This window comes from Nuphar pumila, chromosome 10 (genome assembly GCF_984573655.1).
Source record: "Nuphar pumila chromosome 10, dmNupPumi1.hap1.1, whole genome shotgun sequence".
Classification (NCBI taxonomy): domain Eukaryota; kingdom Viridiplantae; phylum Streptophyta; class Magnoliopsida; order Nymphaeales; family Nymphaeaceae; genus Nuphar; species Nuphar pumila.
This window is the reverse complement of record NC_143258.1, coordinates 90841426-90864162: the sequence shown is the minus strand read 5'-3', so window position 1 is coordinate 90864162 and position 22737 is coordinate 90841426. Positions and strand designations below refer to the sequence as shown.

The 22737-nt window shown below is 37.8% G+C and overlaps 2 protein-coding genes across 2 annotated transcripts; both read left to right on the top strand.

Annotated features, from left to right (window-relative positions):
- Positions 1–8667: 8667 nt before the first annotated feature.
- Positions 8668–16940, top strand: LOC149827328 (26S proteasome regulatory subunit 6A homolog). Its single transcript, XM_090019287.1, has 10 exons — positions 8668–8917; positions 9089–9205; positions 11472–11579; positions 12545–12736; positions 12923–13114; positions 13245–13363; positions 14867–14954; positions 16173–16292; positions 16369–16509; positions 16682–16940. Exons 1-10 carry the CDS (start codon positions 8816–8818, stop codon positions 16757–16759), a joined length of 1257 nt encoding a protein of 418 aa, XP_089875413.1. The 5' UTR covers positions 8668–8815; the 3' UTR covers positions 16760–16940.
- Positions 16941–18708: 1768 nt separating this feature from the next.
- LOC149827327 (zinc ion binding protein) lies at positions 18709–21041 on the top strand. The gene is made up of 3 exons (XM_090020291.1): positions 18709–18857; positions 19327–20211; positions 20396–21041. The coding sequence occupies exons 1-3, from the start codon at positions 18709–18711 to the stop codon at positions 20496–20498; spliced, it is 1137 nt and encodes a 378-aa protein (XP_089876417.1). The 3' UTR covers positions 20499–21041.
- The last annotated feature ends 1696 nt before the right edge of the window (positions 21042–22737 follow it).

Genomic DNA, 22737 nt, shown 5'->3' with positions numbered 1-22737 from the left:
AGAAACTTTGCGTATGTAGGGACTTGCTGAATGGCATCAAGCAAGGGGAGGTTTATCTGAACGTGTTGAATATCTCAAGCATCTCCTGCATATTCACTCCATGTTTGCCTAATGACTTCGGCCTCTCTAACGCCTCAGGAAAGGGGGCTTTGGGAGTATAGGACTTTGAAGGCTCAGATGGTAGAGCCCTCTCGCTTTCCTGAGGTGGGACGGTAGGGACAGGCTGCTTCTCACTCGTTCTCTCTCTTTCTTCTGCAGCCTCCCTCGCTTGGTATTGCTTCCCATTCCTGAGGGTGATTACTGCTTGAGCCTGCTCTTGATGGGCATCTGTCATATGCAAGCCATGCATCGGCTCCTTACCCCTAGGGTTCACCACCAGTTGGCTAGGTAAAGCTCCCTCACTCCGCCTGCTAAGCGCCTCAGCGAGTTGTCCCATTTGCGTCTCAAGCTTCGCAATAGAATGTGTATGGGAGCTCAGATTGGCCTTGATATCTGAGAAGGCTTGCAACATCTTGTCCTCAAAAGACTGGCTGGACGAAGGCTCCTGGGACTGAGGTTGACTATAAGTAGGCTGAGCTGAAGGGTAGTTGTTTCTCTGAAATCCAGGCGTATAACCGCCTTGCCTGGGTTGGCTTTGGGACGGGTTGGGAGGTTGGGCTTGTGGATTTCTCCATGAAAAATTGGGATGGTTCCGCCAGCCCGGGTTATATGTACTGGAATATGGATTGGGTGCGGGCCTAGCAAAACTCTGCGCCATCTGAGCTTGTTCCTGGACAAACTCAGGGTACTGTGGTGCAACGGGGCAATCAGCAACATGGTGTGCAGGGCTAGCACACAACGCACACACCTGTAGGACTGGAGAGGGACCCGACAACAACTGATCCAATTTCTGGGACAGTTGGTCGACCTTGTTTTGCAACTCAATGTGCATCCCTATCTCGAATATACCAACCTTCTTCGCGCCATCTTGCACAGGTGTGGCCCTCTCAGATCGTGAAGCAGAAGCATGGTGCATGGAGTTCTCGCTCAAGGTCTCAAAAAGGGACCATGCTTCATCTTCACTTTTAAGCATAAAAGTGCCCCCACAGGCAGCGTCAACCATTTGACGGTTCTTCTCAGTGAGACCATCATAAAAATATTGCACCAGCTGCCAACGGGGCACCTGGTGGTGGGGACACTTGCGGAGAAGATCTTTCATCCTCTCCCACGTTTCATGAAACATTTCTCCCTCGATCTGTGAAAAGCTGGTGATGGCTTTTCGATACTGGTTCGTCTTACCAATTGGGAAGTATTTCTTTAAAAACTCCCTTTGCATATGTTCCCAAGCGGTAATTTGAACTGTATCGAGGGCCTTCAGCCAATGCTTGGCTTTATCCTTAAGGGAGAAGGGGAATAACGTCAACCTTAACGCGTCATCTCCAAAATTGTTGATCCGCACCGTAGAGCAGATCTCGAGAAATTCGTCGAGATGACGGTATGGGTCTTCGTTGCTAAGGCCATAAAAGGAGGGTAACATCTGGATGACACTGGCCTTGATTTCAAAATGGTTCGCTCCCACATCAGGTCTTGTGATGCAGGAGGCAGGAGTGTATGTGTTGGGCATGAAGTACTCCCTAAGAGGACGGATCAACTGCTGATCTTCAGCCATGGGGCTGGATTGATGGGCTCTCCTAAAGAAAGATTCGGGATCCTCAACAAATTTGGCAAGCTCAGGTTCAAGCGAACGTCGCCCGTGCATGCACCAAAGGGTAGACCGGTGCAACAACCGTCCTAAATTGGGTTTTTCTACCTAACTAACGCGCTAGCGGCCAAACCACACAAAGCGAGTAACACAAACAATTACTGAAAACAAGAAATAAACAAGCACCACGCAGTTGCACTCAGTAGAGAATTTACAAAAATGAAATCTATGTGCACGGTACCAATCGTACACAGTCACTTCTAAGGGGATCCTAATGGGTGAGTTGTGCAGAAAAGTAAGCTTGTCTCTACGGTATGCACACACGTGGTTCTAAGCCTAAATGCGAAAAGCAAACTAAACAATCCTAATTAAAGAACTGAATTAAACTAACAACCTATAAATACGAGAACAAACACAAGGCAATAAAGTGAATACTAGTATTTCGCCGTTCCCCGGCAACGGCGCCAAAATTTGGTGTGAGTTTTATGAAAACCCTTTTTAAAACAATATTTTTAATGAAAATCCAGTGAAAGCCAGACACCAAAAATATAAAAACCGGCTCGCACAAGTGGTGGAGTCCGGGTCGATCTCAGGGAACGGAAAATACTTTGTATTCAAACACACAATCTAACTACTCTTTATTGCCAAAATAAAAAGAATTAATTAAAGAATTAACTACGAGAGTACGGCCCTACGCAGAGGGCTTAAACAAAATAAATAAATGGTTTTATTACAACCCAATGAATTGAATAAAATAAAATAAAAGCCTAGTCTAAAAAAAAAAAGAAAGGCTTCAGTGCTTCGAGTCCTTTTGTCCCTTCTTGAGGTAATGTATGTTTTCTTGAACTTTTGCTTTTCTGAGGACTCCCTGAGAGGCTCTTCTGAGGGTCAAAATCACTTTTCTTGCACGTTTACCCGCTTCCCTACAAAACACAAAAATACAAACACAGCAGAAACAATACAAAACTAAACGAAATCTAAAGTTAATTCACACAAAAAACAGCAAAAGAATTGAAATTAGACTACACACTAACTACAATAGAAGACAAAATCTACTAACAATTTAAGAATCAACTATATAACAGACTAATGGAATTTTAACTTAACCAGACAATATAATACTATGGAATAATTTAAATCTGATTTACTAATCTATGAGACACATTATATTAACTAAACCAATCTATGAGAAACACTAGCCCCAACATTAAGTCTGATGTACACCATCTATCACACTCTATTGAAAATCATTATCTAACTGCACAACTAATTATTAGAGAAATACATCACGACTAAACTATTCTATTTAGCTATTGACTGAATTCTAATGAACATGCAATACTAATGTTTCCAAAAACAAACATCCTCAAATTAATCTAGCTACAGTACTAGAACTTTGCTAATGTTACCTACCTGTATTATAATAACTTAAAAACGTGAGATGGGGCTGACTATTAATAAGGAAATATCAAAGCATAATATGTACTCTAAGGAACTATATAATGCTGAATAAACAATGCCCTAAGTAACACAAATTGTTGAACGTAAGTAATTAGAACACGTTGACAAGAAAACAAAACAAAAGACGCTAAAAAAAACAAAAACAAAAGGCACTACACTTCACCGAGTCTTTTTGTTCTTGATTAATTAACAAAACTTCTAAAACCATTGACAACTGAGCTTAGAAAAAAAACGAATGAACTCAAATTAACATGCAGTGACAAGAAACAGAAATAAAATGTAAAAAAAAAATGACTGAATAAAATTTTATAAAACACAGCTACACTGATGGACTTAACCGACTGAAACAAAAACAACAACAAAAAAACAAAACGGAACTGAAAACAATTGAAACGTCGCTTGGTTAACCTGCACTAAAATCAACAACCTAACCTATATAAATATCAAATAATCTATAAAAACGTTAATGCTAACTACGAATCAACACGATGAACGAACAAAAACCCTATATGAATCTAACGATCTACATGCAAGTCAAGAAGATTAAGACACATAATTTTTTTTTTCCTTTTCTCTTTTCAGATGCTAAATTATACTAAATGAATATGTTGATGGTGATATGATGAACTAATTTAATATACCATGCTATGCAACTACATCTATAGAAAAACAAGATCGAAGAACAAACCATTGTGGATCGCCTTCGATGGAAGGGTTGAGAAAAGAGTGGCCTCTCCACGATGTGAACTTGTCATGCTGCACCCTTTGATGAAAGAAGACGAAACCGCCGGCAAGATGAAAGGGAAAAAGAGAAGAAGTAGAAGAGAGGAGAAGAAGGAAGAAGAACCGGCTGGTAGAGAGAGAGAGAGAGAGAGGCGTGAGCTTCAAAGTGGGGGAGAGCCCCTTTTTTTTGCTGTAGAAGACTACTTATAATATTAAATTAGGGTAAAGCAAATTTTTTCAAAACCAGTCCCACACTTTTCAATAGTTTTCAAAAGACTCACTTTTAGCAAAACATATTTTATTGACTAAAAAGAAAACTTCCTAAACTAATTAAAAATTACAAATTAGCTAATACAAACCTAAGCTAACTAAACTACCATTAATAAAATCTAAATCTAATAAAAATACTAAAAACCGTAGAGAAAGCGTTGAAAACTCGATTTTCTAATAAAATTTGATTCAATGCGATTTCTCAGAACTAACAATAAAAATGGGTTTTTAGAGCGATTTTTAACACGGATCATGCATAAATAATGATTAATAAAATGCAAATATTATGCATGATCAACACCCATTCTCGACCTCTCTCCTTTGCCCTATTGCCTCTGCTCTTTCTCCCTCTCCCATGTCTCCTTCCCTCACGGTTCACTCCTTTGACGATGGCATGATCTCCATCTAGAAAACTCACAGGATCCAACACTTCTCAACTGACCTATGGCATGCCATCATATCTGGCGACCCAACAGATCCCCTCTCATTTGTCCTCTCTTTGTTTATCCCATATGGTTTGATCTAGAGACCTAACAAAGCCTATCCTTTGCTTAGCACCTAGATATTCACCCTATGACACCACAACCATTGTCTCTGAAGGTGTCGTGTAACGCCCCAAAAATTCAGAGACTAAAAGTTTCACTATTTTTTTTTTTGCTTTTTGAAACACAATGAAAGATATAAACCAGCTCTGAATCTTCAGACTCGTCATAGGTAAAAGAAATATCACAATAATTATTTTAAAAATATTTCATTTAATTGAACAAATACCATAGTGCATACAAGACAAAATCATAAAAACTCATATACAATTCAAATTAATCTAATCTACAATAAAATCACAGTTGAGTCCTCATGTATTATAGCATCCACTTGTTAATCTCTGTGAACTTGATTTTTTTTTAATAAAAACAAGTGAGACAACTTAATGTCATCATATGTACTAGTAAACCTCTCTTGAGTCTTTAGTGTATACGAAATTATGTATATAAAATATATCACAGTACTCATATGCGATATTTTAAAATACATTCGTTTCATGCATTTTTTCACAATCACAATACATATTCATAGGACAATTGCCTTTATCTCACAATCCTTTATAAATTACATATATAATCAAAATAATTTAATCTAAATAATAAAAAAAATTTGCTTGCATCTCACATTTTTTTATAAATATAAAAATCATTTTATAAAATTAATAAAACAAATAATTATATATCTACATGCCTATCCTATATACATGGACCATATTATTATCTTTCAAATTAGATTGTTTTTGTATTAAATGTCATGCTAGCAAATAATTTACAAAATTCAAGTGACTATCCTGATTCAATAACATCTCAAGGCACCACTCGCTCGGTCCACTGTGAACATATATATTTTCAAGGGGTGTTCATTCATAAATTTGTATTTCATATTTTACCCCTGGCAATAGAGAGGCTGGCACCAGAGTAAAAGAACCTTCGTCAAGGCTTCCCGTGATTGGCTATGATCGTAGTCAACTGCTACACATATATATGGTTGGACTGCCGACATCTTTCAGTCGAGTATGTCTCTCTTTACATCAATCGTAGATCAGGGACATGATTACTCATCCTTAGATTTCTTGATCTTGGGTTTTCACTATCACAATCCTTTTGAGAGATAGATTATTTGCTCTTGGGTTTTTACCCTTATAACCCATCATAGGGATTCCACGGGGATGAGTGCAAAGCGTTAGTATTACCTGATCGACTCGTTAGTTGTCAAGTTTTCACCATCAAACTAGCTTCACAAATAATAGTTCAACTTCTCTTATCTTTTTGAGGTCATTTTTTCAATGCATGTCATTAAAAATAAATGCAGCATGCTCAAAAATTACAATAGTTGCACTTCTAAGTCAATACTTATAAAACATTTCATGCAATCAAAATTCATTAACATGTAGTTACAAAATTTTTCATAATTGTAATCAAACACAGATAGCATGAATCATCATCATCATGAAGCATGTATTTAATTATAAATGGATCTGTGGACAATTTTAGAATCCCTGGTTAACACTCATGGCTCAACCACAAACTTGTATGCAATTCTTAGCATATGTATCACATACAAGTCTCATAAATAATTCAATTAAATTTGGGATTTTGAACCCATAATCTCTGCAAATAAAAGTGTCGAGTATTTTTTATTAATTTAGGAAAAATAGTATCACCTAAAGGCCTTATAATACTAATTTAAATTTCTTAAAATAAAAGTAATTCTCTTTTGAGTATTTCAAATTCAAAACAAACAAAATTGCTCATTCAACATTATTTACCCTATAACAGATTACAATATAAAAATTCAAATAGTATTTGCATTATGAAAAACCCAAAAATTAATTTTAAAATTTTAGCCGTGTCCTAATTTAGTATGAAAAATCTTAAAATTTATTTAAGAATCTCCTCTATATATGAGAGTAAATGGACTGAGATTTTGATATAATTACTGTAATTTTAACTCATAAAAGAAATCCTAAGGGTTTAAGAGAAAGTTTTAGGAAGTCCTATAAATCCATAGACCAAATGAGTCATACGAGTATATAGCTTGTTTGTGGGAGTTTGGGCAGCGCTTCTGTAGCGTAGTTTCAAAGCCTCTAAAAATTTTGGTAGTGCTTCTGCTACATGTTATCAATTTTTTTGATGATAAGCGAAGATTTTGGCAGCTTAACGATGTAACATAAGCATATTGCTCGATTTAAACGAATGGACGCACAACTAGGTGTGGGTTGTTTTGGTATGTCGCAAATAAAGTTGTGCACAGACGCAATAGTGCAGGCGTTTAGAGTGGTTCACTGGCAAAGGAGAAAAGCCGAGAAGGCCATCGATGTCGTAAGTGAACTATGATAGGTGCCTAGGTGGTGCCTATGGATTAGTAGGTTTGCCGACAAAGGAGGGTAGCCGGGAAGGCCTTCGATGCCTTGGGCGGACCATGAAAAGCGCCTTAACGAAAGCGAAGGTGTTAACAAAGGTGCACAATGGTGAGGGGTTTTGCAAACAAAAGATGGTGGTCTATTAAAGCATCCGATGTTGCAGGTGTCCATGTAAATACGCCTTGACAGAGGCATATGCACTTAGAAACTCAAATGGGTGCATGGTAGTGAGGTCTCCACATCATACGGGGTGACCATTTAAGGCCTTCGGTGTCATGGTTGCATCGTGTGAAACATCTTGAATACACTTTAAGGATTAACCTACGCAAGGGGCGTGCGTGTGCATGACCAAGTCGCAGGAGAGATCAGATTTGCTTACCGTGTTTTGAATCCAACAACACTCCTTCTAGTGATACTCCAAAAGTTGGATTTGATTGGGCAAAGTTCAGACAAACAAATTGAAACCGTAGGAATATAGAGATTGGGGTTATAAGTCCTTCTACTGTAATATATCGAAAAAATAATGGGGTTTGGGTAGAGTTTTCTAAAGCGAAAACCTAGGTTTTAGAGAGAGAAAGAGGGAAATTGGGAGAGAAAGAGAGCTAGAGAGAGAAGGGAAAATAAATTTTTTTTTAGGAGAGAGCCCCAAGGGGTATTTTTATAGCCCAAGGAGAGAGATCCCTCTGCTAGGTATCCTCTTCTGATTGGCCTTCCTTAAAATCATGTTTTGGGCCCATGATTTCTAGAACATGGTTTTGTAAAACTACGTTCTTGGCCCATGGTTTCTCAAACATTGTTTTGCAAAACCACTTGCGAAAATCATTGGCCTTCGATGGTTTTACAAAAAAGGTAGAAATTTTGATTATTTTATTTATTTATTTGATAATTTTTATAAATCTTATTTATTTTTACCAAAATGACCTTGGTCTGATTCTACATAACCAAGTTGCCACTTAGGTTATGAATATTACCATTTTACCCTTTTATGGTTTGGGCATTTACTCGAATATGCTTCTGGTGAGGTAAATTACTACCCTTATATAATTTAACTATTTTCTTGAAAATACCTTTATATTATAAAATTACCATTTTACCCTTAGACAATTTTATTATTTTTCAAAATATACTCTTGAGTTATGAAATTATTATTTTGTCCCTGAACCATTTAAATATTTCTCATTATATCACCCTGAATTTTGGATCTGAATTATTCAGATATGTCAAAAATATCCATTTGAATATTATCTATATCTATTTAAAAGATCAAGTCACTATGGATCTAGATCAATATCCAAAACAAACAAAGGATTCATATCCTCATCTCAGTTTGATCAAGCTTTTGGACCTTGAATCTCATTTAGATTCGACTCAAATTTGAAGCCAGCTTACTTTAAAAATCACAAATTAAAATAAAAAATGTATTAAACCTTTAAAAAATTCAAGTATTACAAGTCGGGTGTCACACACGGCCATTGTGAGTAAGAGGCGAGAGGGAGAGGGAGAGGAGAGTCAGGTGGTGGGAGAGTTTTTCTCATACACACAAACAAGTAAAAAAAAAAATCAATTCAGAAAAATTGTCGTATCAAAACTTTTTAGCTTATTATCAGGAATTTTCTCACTTCCAAACGTGCCCTAGTCTAAAGACTCAAAGAACTGCTTCCCTTCCCACTCAAACAAGGGCACTCTTCAGTCCTCTCCTCCCTCTTAAAGAAAGGGAACAGAAAGAGTCTCTCTCTCTCTCTCTCAAGGAAGGCAAGACCGAGGGAAGGTGAAGAATGGCAGACAACTTCTTCGAGGATGACCAATTGGCGTCCATGCCCATCGAGGACATCGTCAGAGCCTCCCGTCTCCTCGATAACGAGATCAGGATCATCAAGGCACTCTCTCTCTCTCTCTCTCTCTCTCTCTATTTGGGTTGTGCCCATCACCCTTCTCTGCGGGATCAGAAGCCCTAATCTGGAATTTGGGTTTGCTTTATTTAGTTTTATAGATTTTTTAACATCGAGTGTTTTGATTGTTTCTCCTCGTTTTCTATGGGTGATGTAAAGGATGAGTTGCAGAGGGCGAATCTCGAATTGGACAATTTGAAGGAGAAGATCAAGGAGAACCAGGAGAAGATCAAGCTCAACAAGCAACTCCCATACTTGGTCGGAAACATCGTCGAGGTAATCAATCGAATCTTCTTCATTCGACGTCGCTGAAGGTTTTGAAGCATCGAAACCTTCCTCCTTTTTCGATGAGAATTTCCTCCAAGTGTTTCTTCTATCTGTTTTCTGCAATCTGTGTTCATGTTAGCGCTTTTTTCCTTGAAAAGTTGGAGATTTTATAATGAAAATTTGGCTTTGGGTGCATGGAGTTGAATTCTGTACGTTGAATTCTTGGGCATTTGATGCAACATGTGGTCTCTAACATCTCTGTAGGAATATGGGATAGTGTGATCACCTTGTTGTGCTTCTCTAAGCTTTTGAGGAATTGACTGGCCATCATTCAAATTCCTTTGGTCTTAGCAAGCAATTGTTAACCAAAGGAGATCTACTTTGGGACTGGTTTTCTTAGGTCAGCTGATAACCAGTTCCTACAGACCTAGAAGAAACTCGTAACTAAATACGGCTGGTTTAGCAGCATGTTATGTGTCAAATGTGCCTGCCTACTAATGATACCTGTTGGAGTGCATGCAACTAAAGGTTGATTTGACCCGAAAGCTTTCTATCCATTGGAAGATGAGATTCCATTGCTATACCGAAATCTCTCGTGTGGAAGAGAATGGAGTATTCATGTGATATAGGTTTTGTATCTCATCAATGATGTTGTATTATTTCTTTTAGTACTCTCAAAAACCATTGGGGTTCTATTCTCAGGTCTAACTTACGTTTGATTGTTGTGTTCTTAAAAGGCAGTTGATGAACATAAATGGTTTTTATTGGGGAAGGTTAACAAGTGAGCCATACAAAGTCGATCTTGTCACCGGGTTCTCCTTTTTGTAGGAGTTAATGAACTTATTTATTTTTTTTAAAGGCTAAAAGAAATGATGACAGGTATTGCGTTAGGATAATCATAATTTAAAATTAGGTTTGAGGCACACATATTGACATTCATACATAGAAAATCAAATGCGTAAAGATTGGCACTGATACTAACGACCAGTGCTGGTGCTCACACTATGTTTAGCCAGCACAGCATTGCAATAGAGACCTTTTGTGCTTGTAAGGGCACACAATGGATGCTTTTAGCAGATGGATAACTCTACAAGTTCTTAAATGGTCTATTTCACATCTTGGAAATTAATTCCTTGCTTCTTGCTGAATGCATTTTTACATTGTTCTCGTTAGATTTTAATACTAGTGGCAATGTGGAGACAATTTTTGCTTCCTCCCTGAGTTCATTAGGCTGCATTAGCTAGTTTTTTTTCATCTAGTACATGTGCACTTCTTGTTTTATGGGAATTTTTGAAAAACACACCTAAATTATTAACAATAATGAAAAACACACCTAAGTTTTCAAATTTGTTAAGAACACACCTAACATTATGCTCTGTTAATCAAACTTATGCTTCCATCAATTTAACTTGGGTTACCATTAATCCAAGTTGAGTCTTGAGGGTAAAGCTTCTAATTTACCCTCAAAACTTTTCTTTTTGTTAACCTATGTGAGGTGAGCTTTTTCTCTTGCCCCTCTTTTTGTGAATTGTTAGGGTGTCGCTCGTCTGCAATGATGCTCGTCTACCCAGATCCAATCGCTGGTGGTCAGCTCCTCTTTGATTTGTTCTCACCCACAGGTCTGAGAATGGAATGCTGTGGGAAGTCGAGTGAAAGTGCGTTGTCCAATTGCTAGGGTTTCAATTTTCTTTGCATACTACAAGGAAGGTTCTGCCAATCCAACATTTTTGTAATTTGCTTACGGTTTGAAGGAGGTGAAGCACTAAGAGAAGGATTTTGTGTTTGGAAGGAACTATTAGCTTGCTGTTTCTGTCTCATCATTTGTTTTTCACTTTGGTAAGGAGTTAATATTTGAAGGTGACAATTCAGATGCTTTTTTTCCCTTGTTCTCAACAAAATAGTATATTCATTGGTTAGAATCCAACTTGGTGCGCAACAGTTGGAAATCGTTCACATCATTTTTGTTCATTGTCATCAATATTGATAGGTTTTATTAAAAATTTACTGTTAAAAGCTTAAGTTATTTTTTGAGGGTAAAATGGTAATTTCATGCCCACTTAATGGCAACCTTGTCTGGAATGGAACTTTGGATCTTTTTAATTAACCATGACATAATTTTGTTGTGTTTCTAACAATTTCAAAACCATAGCTGTGTTTTTTATTATTGTCAACAATTTGGGTGCATTTTTTAAAATTTCCCTTGTTTTATTATAAAGTAATTGCATTGGTATTATTTAGATGACCAGACATTTCTCACAAGTTACTGGATTTACAGATCCTAGAAATGAATCCTGAAGATGAGGCTGAAGAAGATGGTGCTAATGTTGATCTAGACTCTCGAAGAAAAGGGAAGTGCGTTGTTTTGAAAACTTCTACACGTCAAGTAAGAAGCCTTACTATGTTCACCCGCAACTGTTTAAGCTACAATTGATATGCCCTGCTTTTTCTTTTCATTCCTTATTCTGGTAGCATGGTTTTGCTTTTGTTAATTGTCTTGTGCTGGATGGTAGTGTTATTGTCATAGTTTAATTGCAGCATGTAAAAGTGTGCATCTTTTCTTCCGTATGACCACTATTACTCTTTAGATGCTATGTAGAAGTTGTAAAACTTCATCATGTTGCTTGATTATTTCTATGTGGTTTATAATTTATGGTGAAAACTGTGGAGAATTGGAAGAAGTAAATAGTAGAAGGCAATGGGAAATTGGTAAAAAAGAAATTGAAATAAAATCATATTAAATTTAGGAAATATTGTGCCCAATACAACAACAACAACAACAACAACAACAACAACAACAACAACAACAACAACAACAACTACGCCTTCATCCCAAAACAATTGGGGTCGGCGATATGAACCAAAAAAGAAAATCATTCTGGGTCTTCCACATGAATCCTTCTCCTCCAATCATTTCTAAAATATTGTGCCCAATAAATATCATATTATTCTTGTGAATTTATCTCATATATTAAAAATTTAAAAGTAATGCTGGCAAGAAAGTCTTCCTATTCTTGTCATAATCTTGTGAAATTGTTGCTATAATTTAAAATATCAAAAGTATATGTGTCTGCAAACTCCATATTATTCTATCTAATGGAGATGTTGACTCTTCTTTTTATTTGCCTTTCTTGGCATTCTTTGGACATCAATCACAACAAGCAGCCTATTCTTTGGCATTCTTTTTTTATATTTTGGCTTTTAATTGTTGTCTATGTGCACTCTTGGTACTATGATTGTACTTTATTGTCTTTATGCGCTATATCACATTCTTGAATAGTAGAAAGTTGGAACTTGTTTGGCCTTCAGTGCCTTAAAAAGTGTGTCCATACTCTGTACTTTGTAATACAGACAATCTTCCTTCCTGTGGTCGGGCTTGTAGACCCTGATAAGCTAAAGCCTGGAGATTTAGTTGGAGTGAACAAAGACAGCTACTTGATATTGGATACTTTGCCATCTGAGTATGATTCCCGTGTGAAGGCCATGGAGGTGGATGAAAAACCAACAGAAGATTACAATGATATAGGGGGGCTTGAAAAACAGGTACAACAATGAGTGAATTTCTACCCTATGTTGTTTTCATTTATTTCTACATGTACTGCATGCTGAACTGTAATAGTTATGCAGTTTGCAAAAATACTTCATATATATAGTTAAATTCTATTTGATATTGTTTAATATTCAATTCTGGCAATGTGCTTAGGAGGTCTATTGATGGTAATTTTGCAGATCCAAGAACTTGTTGAGGCAATTGTGTTGCCAATGACTCACAAAGAAAGGTTCCAAAAATTAGGGATTCGCCCCCCTAAGGGAGTTCTACTGTATGGACCTCCGGGAACTGGTAAAACACTAATGGCACGTGCTTGTGCAGCTCAAACAAATGCTACTTTTCTTAAGCTAGCAGGTCCACAGCTTGTGCAGGTAAAAAGCAGTGTGTGTGTTTGTGTGTGTGTGTGTGTGTGTGTGTGTGCACGGCAGTAGGCAGGCACGGGTGTGTGCAGTCTCTTTCAATTCAATTTTGACCAGTAAATGGAAATATGGTCCTGTTCAGATGTTCATTGGAGATGGAGCAAAGCTTGTGCGTGATGCATTTCAGCTTGCAAAAGATAAGTCTCCCTGCATCATATTTATAGATGAAATTGATGCCATTGGAACAAAAAGATTTGACAGGTAAAAAGAAAACAGAAAGATGTAATTGCTATTTGAATTTATGTATCACATCTCATGTACTCACATAATAGATAGCAGGATATTTTCAATGTTAGTAGTTGCAAAAGAGATGTCATCTATTGGGCATTTCATTTCAAATCTTGCATACATCATTCTCTCTTTTCTTATTCTCTATGTCACAGGGATTCGGCCAGACAGGTGCCGCACCCGCGTCGACGCGGGTGCGTGTGCGGCACCCGGTGCGGTCAACCTGGTCATTTTGGTCCATTTTTTGGATTAAAAAAAAAAAATTGCCCTATGAAATGGGCTGCGGAATTTAAAGAAAAAAATTCTTGGGGGGGGGGGGAGGGGTGCTGCCCCCATATAACCCCCCGCCAAGGGTGCCCCCCTGGACCCCCGCCCGCTGACCGCGCAGCGGGACCCACGGACCCCCCCTATATATATTAATTTTTTTTTGCCGCACCCCCGCACCCAAGGTTTTTGAAAGTGCCGCACCTGCACCCATGTGACATAGCTTATTCTCTATATGATTCACTAGGTGATAAAAATAAAATAAGAGTGCATAAAATCATTCTATAGCTGTTAAAAGTTGATAATGTAAGTGCTATGGATTGAAATTCCATTTCATTAACTAGCTTTGTTCCTAAAGTATTTCTTCATTGTCATCATCATCAATTTCCTTTTTTGAAAAGGACTGTGCTTTTGTAGTTTCTTTGCAGTTATGCTTCCAACTATTTTCTCCATTTCTTGAATGCTGTATCTGCATCTGGAATGTATACATACATTTAGTTTGATTTTTGAGTGGCTACCTATGCTTAGGATGAATTTTTCATTTGTTCCAGCCATTAGAATTTGGTGGCAAAGAGGTATTTCATTTTTTTTAGTTATTGTTTCCCTATTATGTATGAATTAGTAGAAAGTTGGACCTTATGCTTGCTATCACACGTGCACCAATCTTTTATGTGCATCGTGTATTTATGTTTTTTATAGATCAACATTGGTTGCACATTTGTTTGTAAAATTCTAGTGTTAATGGTCTCATTTGTCAAGTCTGAAGACAAACATGGGATCTTTCTTTATTTTCGTGGTTTTAGCTCCATGTGTATTCATTCTGCTGTGGGAGAGAAGAGGAACTTACAGGGGCTGTGAGTGGTGTAAATCACATCCTACATTTGTATTGTGCTACTTAACCTGGCATGACTTATCTAGACAAGTAGCCCTGTAAGCTAGTAGCTGTGGGCTTGTGATCAGCCTTAGAATATATATATATATATATATATATATATATATATATATATATATATATATATATATATATATATAAACTACTTGAATACCTTTCTTGGGGATTCAATCTGATATGTATGTTGTATGCTTATTCATAACTGACATTCCTGTGGTTAGCAAACACATTGGTAATTCTGTTATTGTTTAAAACTTGGAAATTTGTTTGAATCTTTTGATTCTATTCATACAATTTGTTATTACCTTCATTTATGACAGCGAAGTAAGTGGGGATAGAGAGGTGCAGCGGACAATGTTGGAGTTATTAAATCAACTTGATGGTTTTAGCAGTGATGATGGTATAAAGGTAGGATTTACAACGTTGAGGTGGTTTATGTTTGATGTGTTTTTCCTTTTACCTAATGCATGCCTGTATTTTTGTCTACATGGCATATGCAATGCTGTTTTTCTTTTTTCCAGTCTAATTGTTTGTTGTCTTGCAGTCTCCTTGCATCATGGTGAGTGAATTACGGCAGCCATGTTTTAGTGACAGCCCTTTTCCCTTGCTTGTATTTTGATCCATTGATGGCTTCTTGAGAAGCTCTTCCACAACCAGATTCCTTGCCATGAAACTCTTTCAAAATTGGCAGCCTTTTCATAGATATAGTTCAGCCATAAATGTTGTTGACATCGCTGTGATATTCCTCCCTGTCATTATCAGCAAAAGAAAGGATGAGAAACTTTTTGGAACGTTGGCACAATCTTTTGTTTTTTTCAGTCATGGGTAGCATTGCAAGGCTACCTGTTGTTAGACCATCCAAGTTTTCTTGGGTATTTCTACTGTTTCATTATGCTACTATGGAATTATGTCTTGTTGTACTTGACTTTTAGTTTGTCTTGTTTCTGAGTGCTGCATCAATTATTGCATTCCTAGTTGGACTGACTTGGATTTTCCAGCCAACTTCTCATTTTGAATATTGAATGTGACAAGTAGGAAGGAAATGCTCATTCAAGGTTCACAAAATGTAAAGTTATATGGTTTATCTTATATTATCTTAGGAGGGTTATATCTTTTTCCCATCCTTGGATTCAAGTTATATTTTTGTTTTTCTTCCTTTTGGAGAGAAATACAAGTGCGCTAAATTTACAAGGAGAACAGGGGATGATCTTTTGTCAGCAAGGATTGAACTCCAAATATGATGCTGGGCATTGTAAAATCATTACTCTTAAGTCGTAACATGCAAACTCTTCCTAGTCTTGGAATTAGAGTTTGCTTGTTAGGTACGTGCATTGGTTTTGGGTATGGACAGAAGCATCCAATGTTAACTATGTATATATTTTTTATTATTGATTGTTAAGTTCTCCCATGTTTGTGCCCTTCAGACCAATTTTGTACCCCGTCATGCCATATCCCACTGAGTGAAGCTATGGTTCTATATTTTTGTTTCTTTTGCTTCACTTTGCTTTCTATACTTTCTATTTTCATTGTTTCCTATTTTATACATCTATTTTCATGTTTATATGCTGTGGGGGTAGTTTATTCTTGTACACCATTAACTGTTGCATCAATTTTCTTGGCAAGCAGGTCATAGCAGCTACTAACAGAGCTGACATCCTTGATCCTGCTCTCATGCGTTCAGGCCGTCTAGATCGCAAAATTGAGTTCCCACATCCATCTGAAGAAGCCAGGGCCCGAATCTTGCAGGTGAGTCCAGACTCCTGAATCTATTTTCATTGTTGTTGTGGTGCATAATACAACTAAAAATCTCCACTTGCAACAGATTCACTCAAGAAAAATGAATGTTCATCCGGATGTTAATTTTGAAGAGCTAGCACGTTCAACTGATGATTTCAATGGGGCTCAACTCAAAGCTGTTTGTGTAGAGGCAGGCATGTTGGCTCTTCGTCGTGATGCAACTGAGGTTATGCCTTTTCTTTTTCTCAAATTTCTGATCTTAATAAATGAACTGCGTGCATCTTGCGAGCTACCACTCACATATGGCTTTGTTGGTCATACAATAGTTCCCTGAATTGATGCAAATTTTCCTTCCAACAGCTGGAGGTCTTCATGCAACACGTCTTTCTGTATTTCAGGTTAACCATGAAGATTTCAACGAAGGGATCATCCAAGTTCAAGCAAAGAAGAAGTCAAGCTTGAATTATTATGCTTAATCATATTTACATTTTTGTAGGATACTTGGTGTGAAGTTCAGGCCTTCATTATTAGCAGATGTCCTGTGTTTGCCTGTACACTGAAAGAATGTTAAAGGACTTATTTATTTTCCTTTGTTGCCAGTTGTAAAAGTTTTCAGGGGAACCTTACTCTTAACGTCCTCAAGGGATTAATTGCCAATTCACAAGTTTACTGCAACCATCTTAAGTTGCTCATGGTAGTAGGGGATGAGAAAGGGAGAGCAAACTGGTGAGTGATCCTTTCTTGTGGATTGTGTCACTCTGGAGGTTTACATGCATATGTGTTAGATGTCTTAGGTGCTAAATTATTCAATTATAATCCAGATCCACATCCGTCACCAGGATGTTTTCATGCAGATATGTTGTTGAGGGCTGTCCTCCCACTGTCTGTGACAAAGCCATAACATGGGGTTATGATCTTGCATCTTAGGAAATAATAAGAGTGAATGGTTGTTCTTGTGTGGTAACATTAAATGATGGAACTTCATTCTCTGCTTCAACATTAAATCTTGGATTTAGGATAGGATTTCAGTGCTAAATACTGGCTCCTCTTCATAACAAGGGCCACGAGCTCAATCCACTAGGAAACTAGTTGAGCCTGAACATGCCCTATTCTCGTTTACCGGCCCTATCTCCTTGTAACATAAATTATCATAAGGCTCTGTTTAATTGCAGGAAAAACTTTTTGGAAAAAGAGAGTTCTTCCCCAGAATAAGTGGACCCCATGCATTTCATTGTATGCATAACAAACATGAGAAGTTTTTCTAACAAAAACTTGACATTTTAAACAAGTTTCCTCCACTTCAGACTTTTTTTTTCTCCGTATGAACTTTATCCATGTAAAATTTATGCAACTCTTTTCTCTTACAACTGATTGAGTTCTAATGGAGTTCATAAGCCAAAGTCTTAACTTGCGGATTGGATTAATGCGAACGAGGGGCCTAAGGAGATTTGATAACCAGTTCTGTTTGTTTATGTTCTAATTTTTTTTTCTTTGGTTTAGCTTGGCGTACTTATGGTCCTTACCCCACAGCATAAAAACTTTATGGAAGACTCTTTGACCTGCAAGGAGCCTCCTGCTTTATCGTGCAAGAGGAGGTGCCCAAGGGAAGATTCGAACTTGGAGTAAGGAAGGCCTCCTTATCCACAAGTGTGAGACCACGTGAGAGACTATGCTCGGACAAGATTATTAGCTTATTTTTTTTTATTAGTTCAAGGAAAAAAAATCCCTCCATAACAAAATCGCATTGGTAAAACCTTTGAAGTATCCCTAACCACGAAAGAACACACCCAGCTTCGACCTTGTGGCAAGAGACACCGGTAATGAGCTTCTAACTTGTGCCGTTTCGTCAACTTGGTGACATTCAACAAGTTGCCCCTAGCACATGAGCGAAGCCCTTTTGGGTAGGGGTGTCAACTTGTAGGGTTTGGTTTGGACTCAGGTGGAACCAGATTTTTGGGTTCAAACCTGGGTCTAAAAGGTATACTATAAGAAAAACCATACCCAGACCCTATACGAACTACATGAGCCAGACCCGGATCATGGTAAAATAATAGTTTTTATCACTTTTACACTGAAAAATTAGGGTCTTAATTGGAACTTGGGTTGGGCCCGGGTCTGGTATAAAATTTTACAAACTATACCTGGGTCCATGTATTTAATCCGGACCCGGGTCTTAGTCGGGTTTTCTTATTTGTCACAATATTCGGACCCTATAAGGTTTGGACCCGGGGTAAATCAAGCCGGTTGATCCCTACTTGTGGGCGATTATTAGCTTAGTTAAGAGAAGCTTTTGCTGTCTCAAGTTGCCTTGATATCATAGCCATCCATCCGCGCACACACGCGCACCCCTTCTCTCTCTATCAAATGGCGGGAAATAGCTGAGCGCACACTCGCGCAGGCAGAGAGAGAGAGAGAGAGAGAGAGAATGGACATTGGAGGCGGAGCGGAGAGCGTACTGAATCTTGAAGTAAATTCGTCGATCCCCATACGTTACGACTCCTCCTTTGGCGCTCACGACGACCTTCTCCTCTTCGAAGTCGACGACGCCCTCCTACCCCAAATCCTTCAGCACAGGTCCTCTCTCTCTCTCCAATGAAACCAATCTAATGGTTTGGTTTTTCTTGCATTTTCATTCACCTCTCTGCTTATCCATTTGGTACGTTTTACAGTTTCATCTTTAAAAGCTTCCTCTCATCTCCTTTTTTATGCATTCCTCCTTTTCCTCTTGTTGGTTTTGTATTATTGTCACTTGGTATGTCTTATTCTCTTTTTCATGCTTTTAGGATTTGTAAATCTTGGGTTTTATTGTTGGACAGTTAAGGAAGTAATGAACCCTTGAGTCACTTTAACAAGGGGATACAATTTTGACTTCAATTTTGTCTTGTTTTCCTTTGTATCTAATACATTTGGTTGAACCGAATCTTTCATTTTCCCCCTCTTTTCTTCTAGATCTCTTGGAGACTGAGCACATTCAATCAGTGATTCCATTATCGCGAATTTCTTGTTTTAACCAAATTGGTGTTATGCATTTTGTGTCGTTCAGGGTTGTAATCAGAGGTGAGCCTGATGAAGAAGCTGTTCTTTGTACATCTTCGAAAACCTATGCTCTTAAGTTTGTTAGCACCTCGAATTCAGTCTTCCTTGTGCCCCCTAAAGACTGTTCTTCGATCGGAATAGAGACTCGAACAGATTCGGCGGCACCCGTCATCAAACTTGCTCCAGGATATATGGAACTTGTTCTAGTGGCGCCGAAGCTTGATAAGCTTAAGGCTCTGCTGAGACAGAGGGTGTACAAGATGGATTCCGGTGATGGTGGTTCTGATAGCAAGATTGGATTGTATACATGGGATAACTTGGTTGATAGAATTCAGGCTAGTGATGATGAGTTGAGGGATGGACTACGAGCTATCTCGGCAGTGGAGATTGATGGGTATTGGAGATTGGTTGATGATGGTTTGATGGAAGAGGTTTTAACCATATTGTTCCACAATTTGATCCTACAAGATTGGTCTTCTGATTCTCTTTGCGAGGAGCAGGTTCTGCCTGTTATGGTTAATGATGGTTTTAGTCCAACACTTGTGATGCATTGCTTGCGAACTTATGGAAGCAAGGTAGAGAGGGAAAACAGCCATGCTTGGTACCTGAACAAGAGGTTGGTTGCTGTACTTTATGCCCGGAGGATTCTTGGCAGATATGGGAAGATTAGATCAGTGGATTTCATGGAAGAGTGGACGCGAACCGTTCCATCAGGCGTTCATGTAAGCATGGACATGTTAGAGAGTGAGGTATTGACTGAGAAACTAGGAGTTGAGACTTGGGTGCGTGGATTCAGCGTGTCTTCACTTCCTTCTACCCCTGCTGAGCGTTTTGCTGCGCTCTTCAGTGAACGCCAAAGATGGGAATGGAAAGATCTAGAGCCATTTATCAGGTTGAATACATTCACCTCTTCTACTTGAATTTCATTTAGTTTACCGCTGTTTTGTTGAAGAAATTCCTTTTTAGTTTGTTCATACTATTCAAATAGTTCTTCATCTAGCCAGTGGATAGGTTAGATGCTGTGGTAAAAGCATCTGTGCTTGTTGTGTAATTTCTTGTCCAAATTTTGTCTTCAGAGACTTGCATGTACCTGGCCTTTCATCAGAAGGTTTGCTTATCAAGTACACCCGACGAACACAACCTACTGCAGATGCTGCACCTATTTTCTCAGCAAGATAATCCTAAAAGATTCCTATATTGTTTGAAAACTTGGTGGTAAGGCTGTAACCTTAAGATCAACTTGGATAGTGTTAGTCTTTGCATCTGCCAGCCAGTTCATCTTGGGTAGGGAAAAAAAATGAAAGAAATGATGGTGATCCTAAAGGGGGAGGAGGTGGTAATAGTCTTTCGAGTGCCTTTGACATTTTCTGATAATTCTGAAAGGAATGTGATCTCTCATCTTTGTTTAGTGTTCTGCATTTGACTCGTATGATTTTGGATTAGCTTATTTGGACTGGTATTTTATCCTAGCGCTTTATTCAGACGCATAGACATTAATGCTATGAATATAAGGAAGAACATGACTTGCATCATGAAGAAAAGAAACAAAATGTCATCAACAGTCTTGATTGATCAATGAAATTCTTGAAGGCTGCACATTCCAGTTCAGTGGAATCAGGATAGGGGAACTGGTTGCTTGGTAGTCTCTTATTATGCACATTTTGTCTGTCCATGTAATTTCATCACATGGCTTGCTATGAATTAGAATTTTACATTTCTATGAGGAAATCTTGCATGAACTGGACGTAATGAAACATATGAAATTATTGAATCTCAGCTGTTCATGAAGCCCAATGTTGTATGTCTCAACTGTCAATATGAATCTTAGCTGTTCATGAAGACCAATGTTGTATGTCTCAACTGTCAATATTTTGTCCGACTAGTTCACTTGCTTTTATTTGTGCATATAAAATGAGGGGCACAAGATTTGCTACTCAAAATTATGACCATGTAGATTTATGGAAATGAACAGAAGAACACATTATTATATTGTTACAATCAATCAGTTATTTCCGTTTGGTTGGTGTTTATGTTAGAAATCACTGTTTGGCATTAGTTATGAAATGAAATGGAAATCACCAACTACGGAAGTAGAGGAATAACCTGAAAAATACAATTCAATGTAAATTGCAATATCAATAATTTTGTGCATAGTTCTTTCATGAGTTTCTTCCCCAAGTTTTTTTGATAAGCTTTCATGAGTTATATATCAAACACAAGGTGAATTAAACTAAATATGCCTATCCACTCAATTGAGAAATTATGCTGAAGCAAGATAGCATTTTTTACTCTAGATAATGAGAATATGAACAAAGTATTTAATGTGTGCATATTTTTTTGAAATACATAACACTACAGAAAAATATTAATGTGCATAGGTACATATTCGGCCTCATGCATATGTGTGCACTCAAGGATCACAGTTACATCTATGCTCCAAAAGATGGGTGCAAGGATGCGCCTGTGTTGTATATGTTACAGTCAGGCACATACATTTTGCTGCAGATATAGAAATCCATTAAAAATATGGAGAAAAAGCATAAAAAATATAAAATATACATGGTCATATATAATGCATGTTATGCTATAGAATATGTCTACTTGTAGCAGCACCTAGTATCAAGACCGGAATATACCAGCATTAACACTTGTATGGGGATTTTGAAGTACCATGTTACAAAGGCCTTTTTTTAGGGGTAACATGGGTTTTTATTTGCACACTAAATTGGCAAAATTTGGTTTATCAACATTATTGCTTCGAATAGAAACTGTAAATTGCTAGGACTTAATGATATGAAGGCTTCGTTGTGCCTAGACCAAATGGAATGATGGATTTTTGGAAGACATCACCAGTATGACTTCTTGAAAGATGGATCAATTGGATATAAGGTATTGATGTGCTGTATACTAAAAAGGTATGTTCAACTCTATGGAAACTTTTAAGAAAAGGATTATTTGTCTACTGAGTGCAAGCTACATGTTAAACATGGAGATAGTAAACCGAACATGTTAAACATGATCTAAAGGTTAGAGTTTGCATTTGGAGTTAGATCTATGTAAATCAAGTTTGGTGGTATGGTACCACCATAGAAGCACCCATTATATATGTGTGTGTGTGTGTGGCCAAAGTATGGTCTTGCCAAAATGTGATTTTGGGGATGGAGTTGCCAAAAAAATCTTGTAAATGTCGTTGAATTGTGACATTGGGGTTGCCAATTCCATCTCCACCTACACCATTGCTCCGAATCAACAGATGGGGGAAATGGCAATTCACACTCCCAAACAGCTTAGGGTGTTGGGGAAACCACAATACATTTCCAATTCAAGTCTCTCTCTCTCTCTCTCTCTCTCTCTCACACACACACACACACACACACACACACACAGAATAAATTCTTTTGAAGCCTCACTCTCCTAA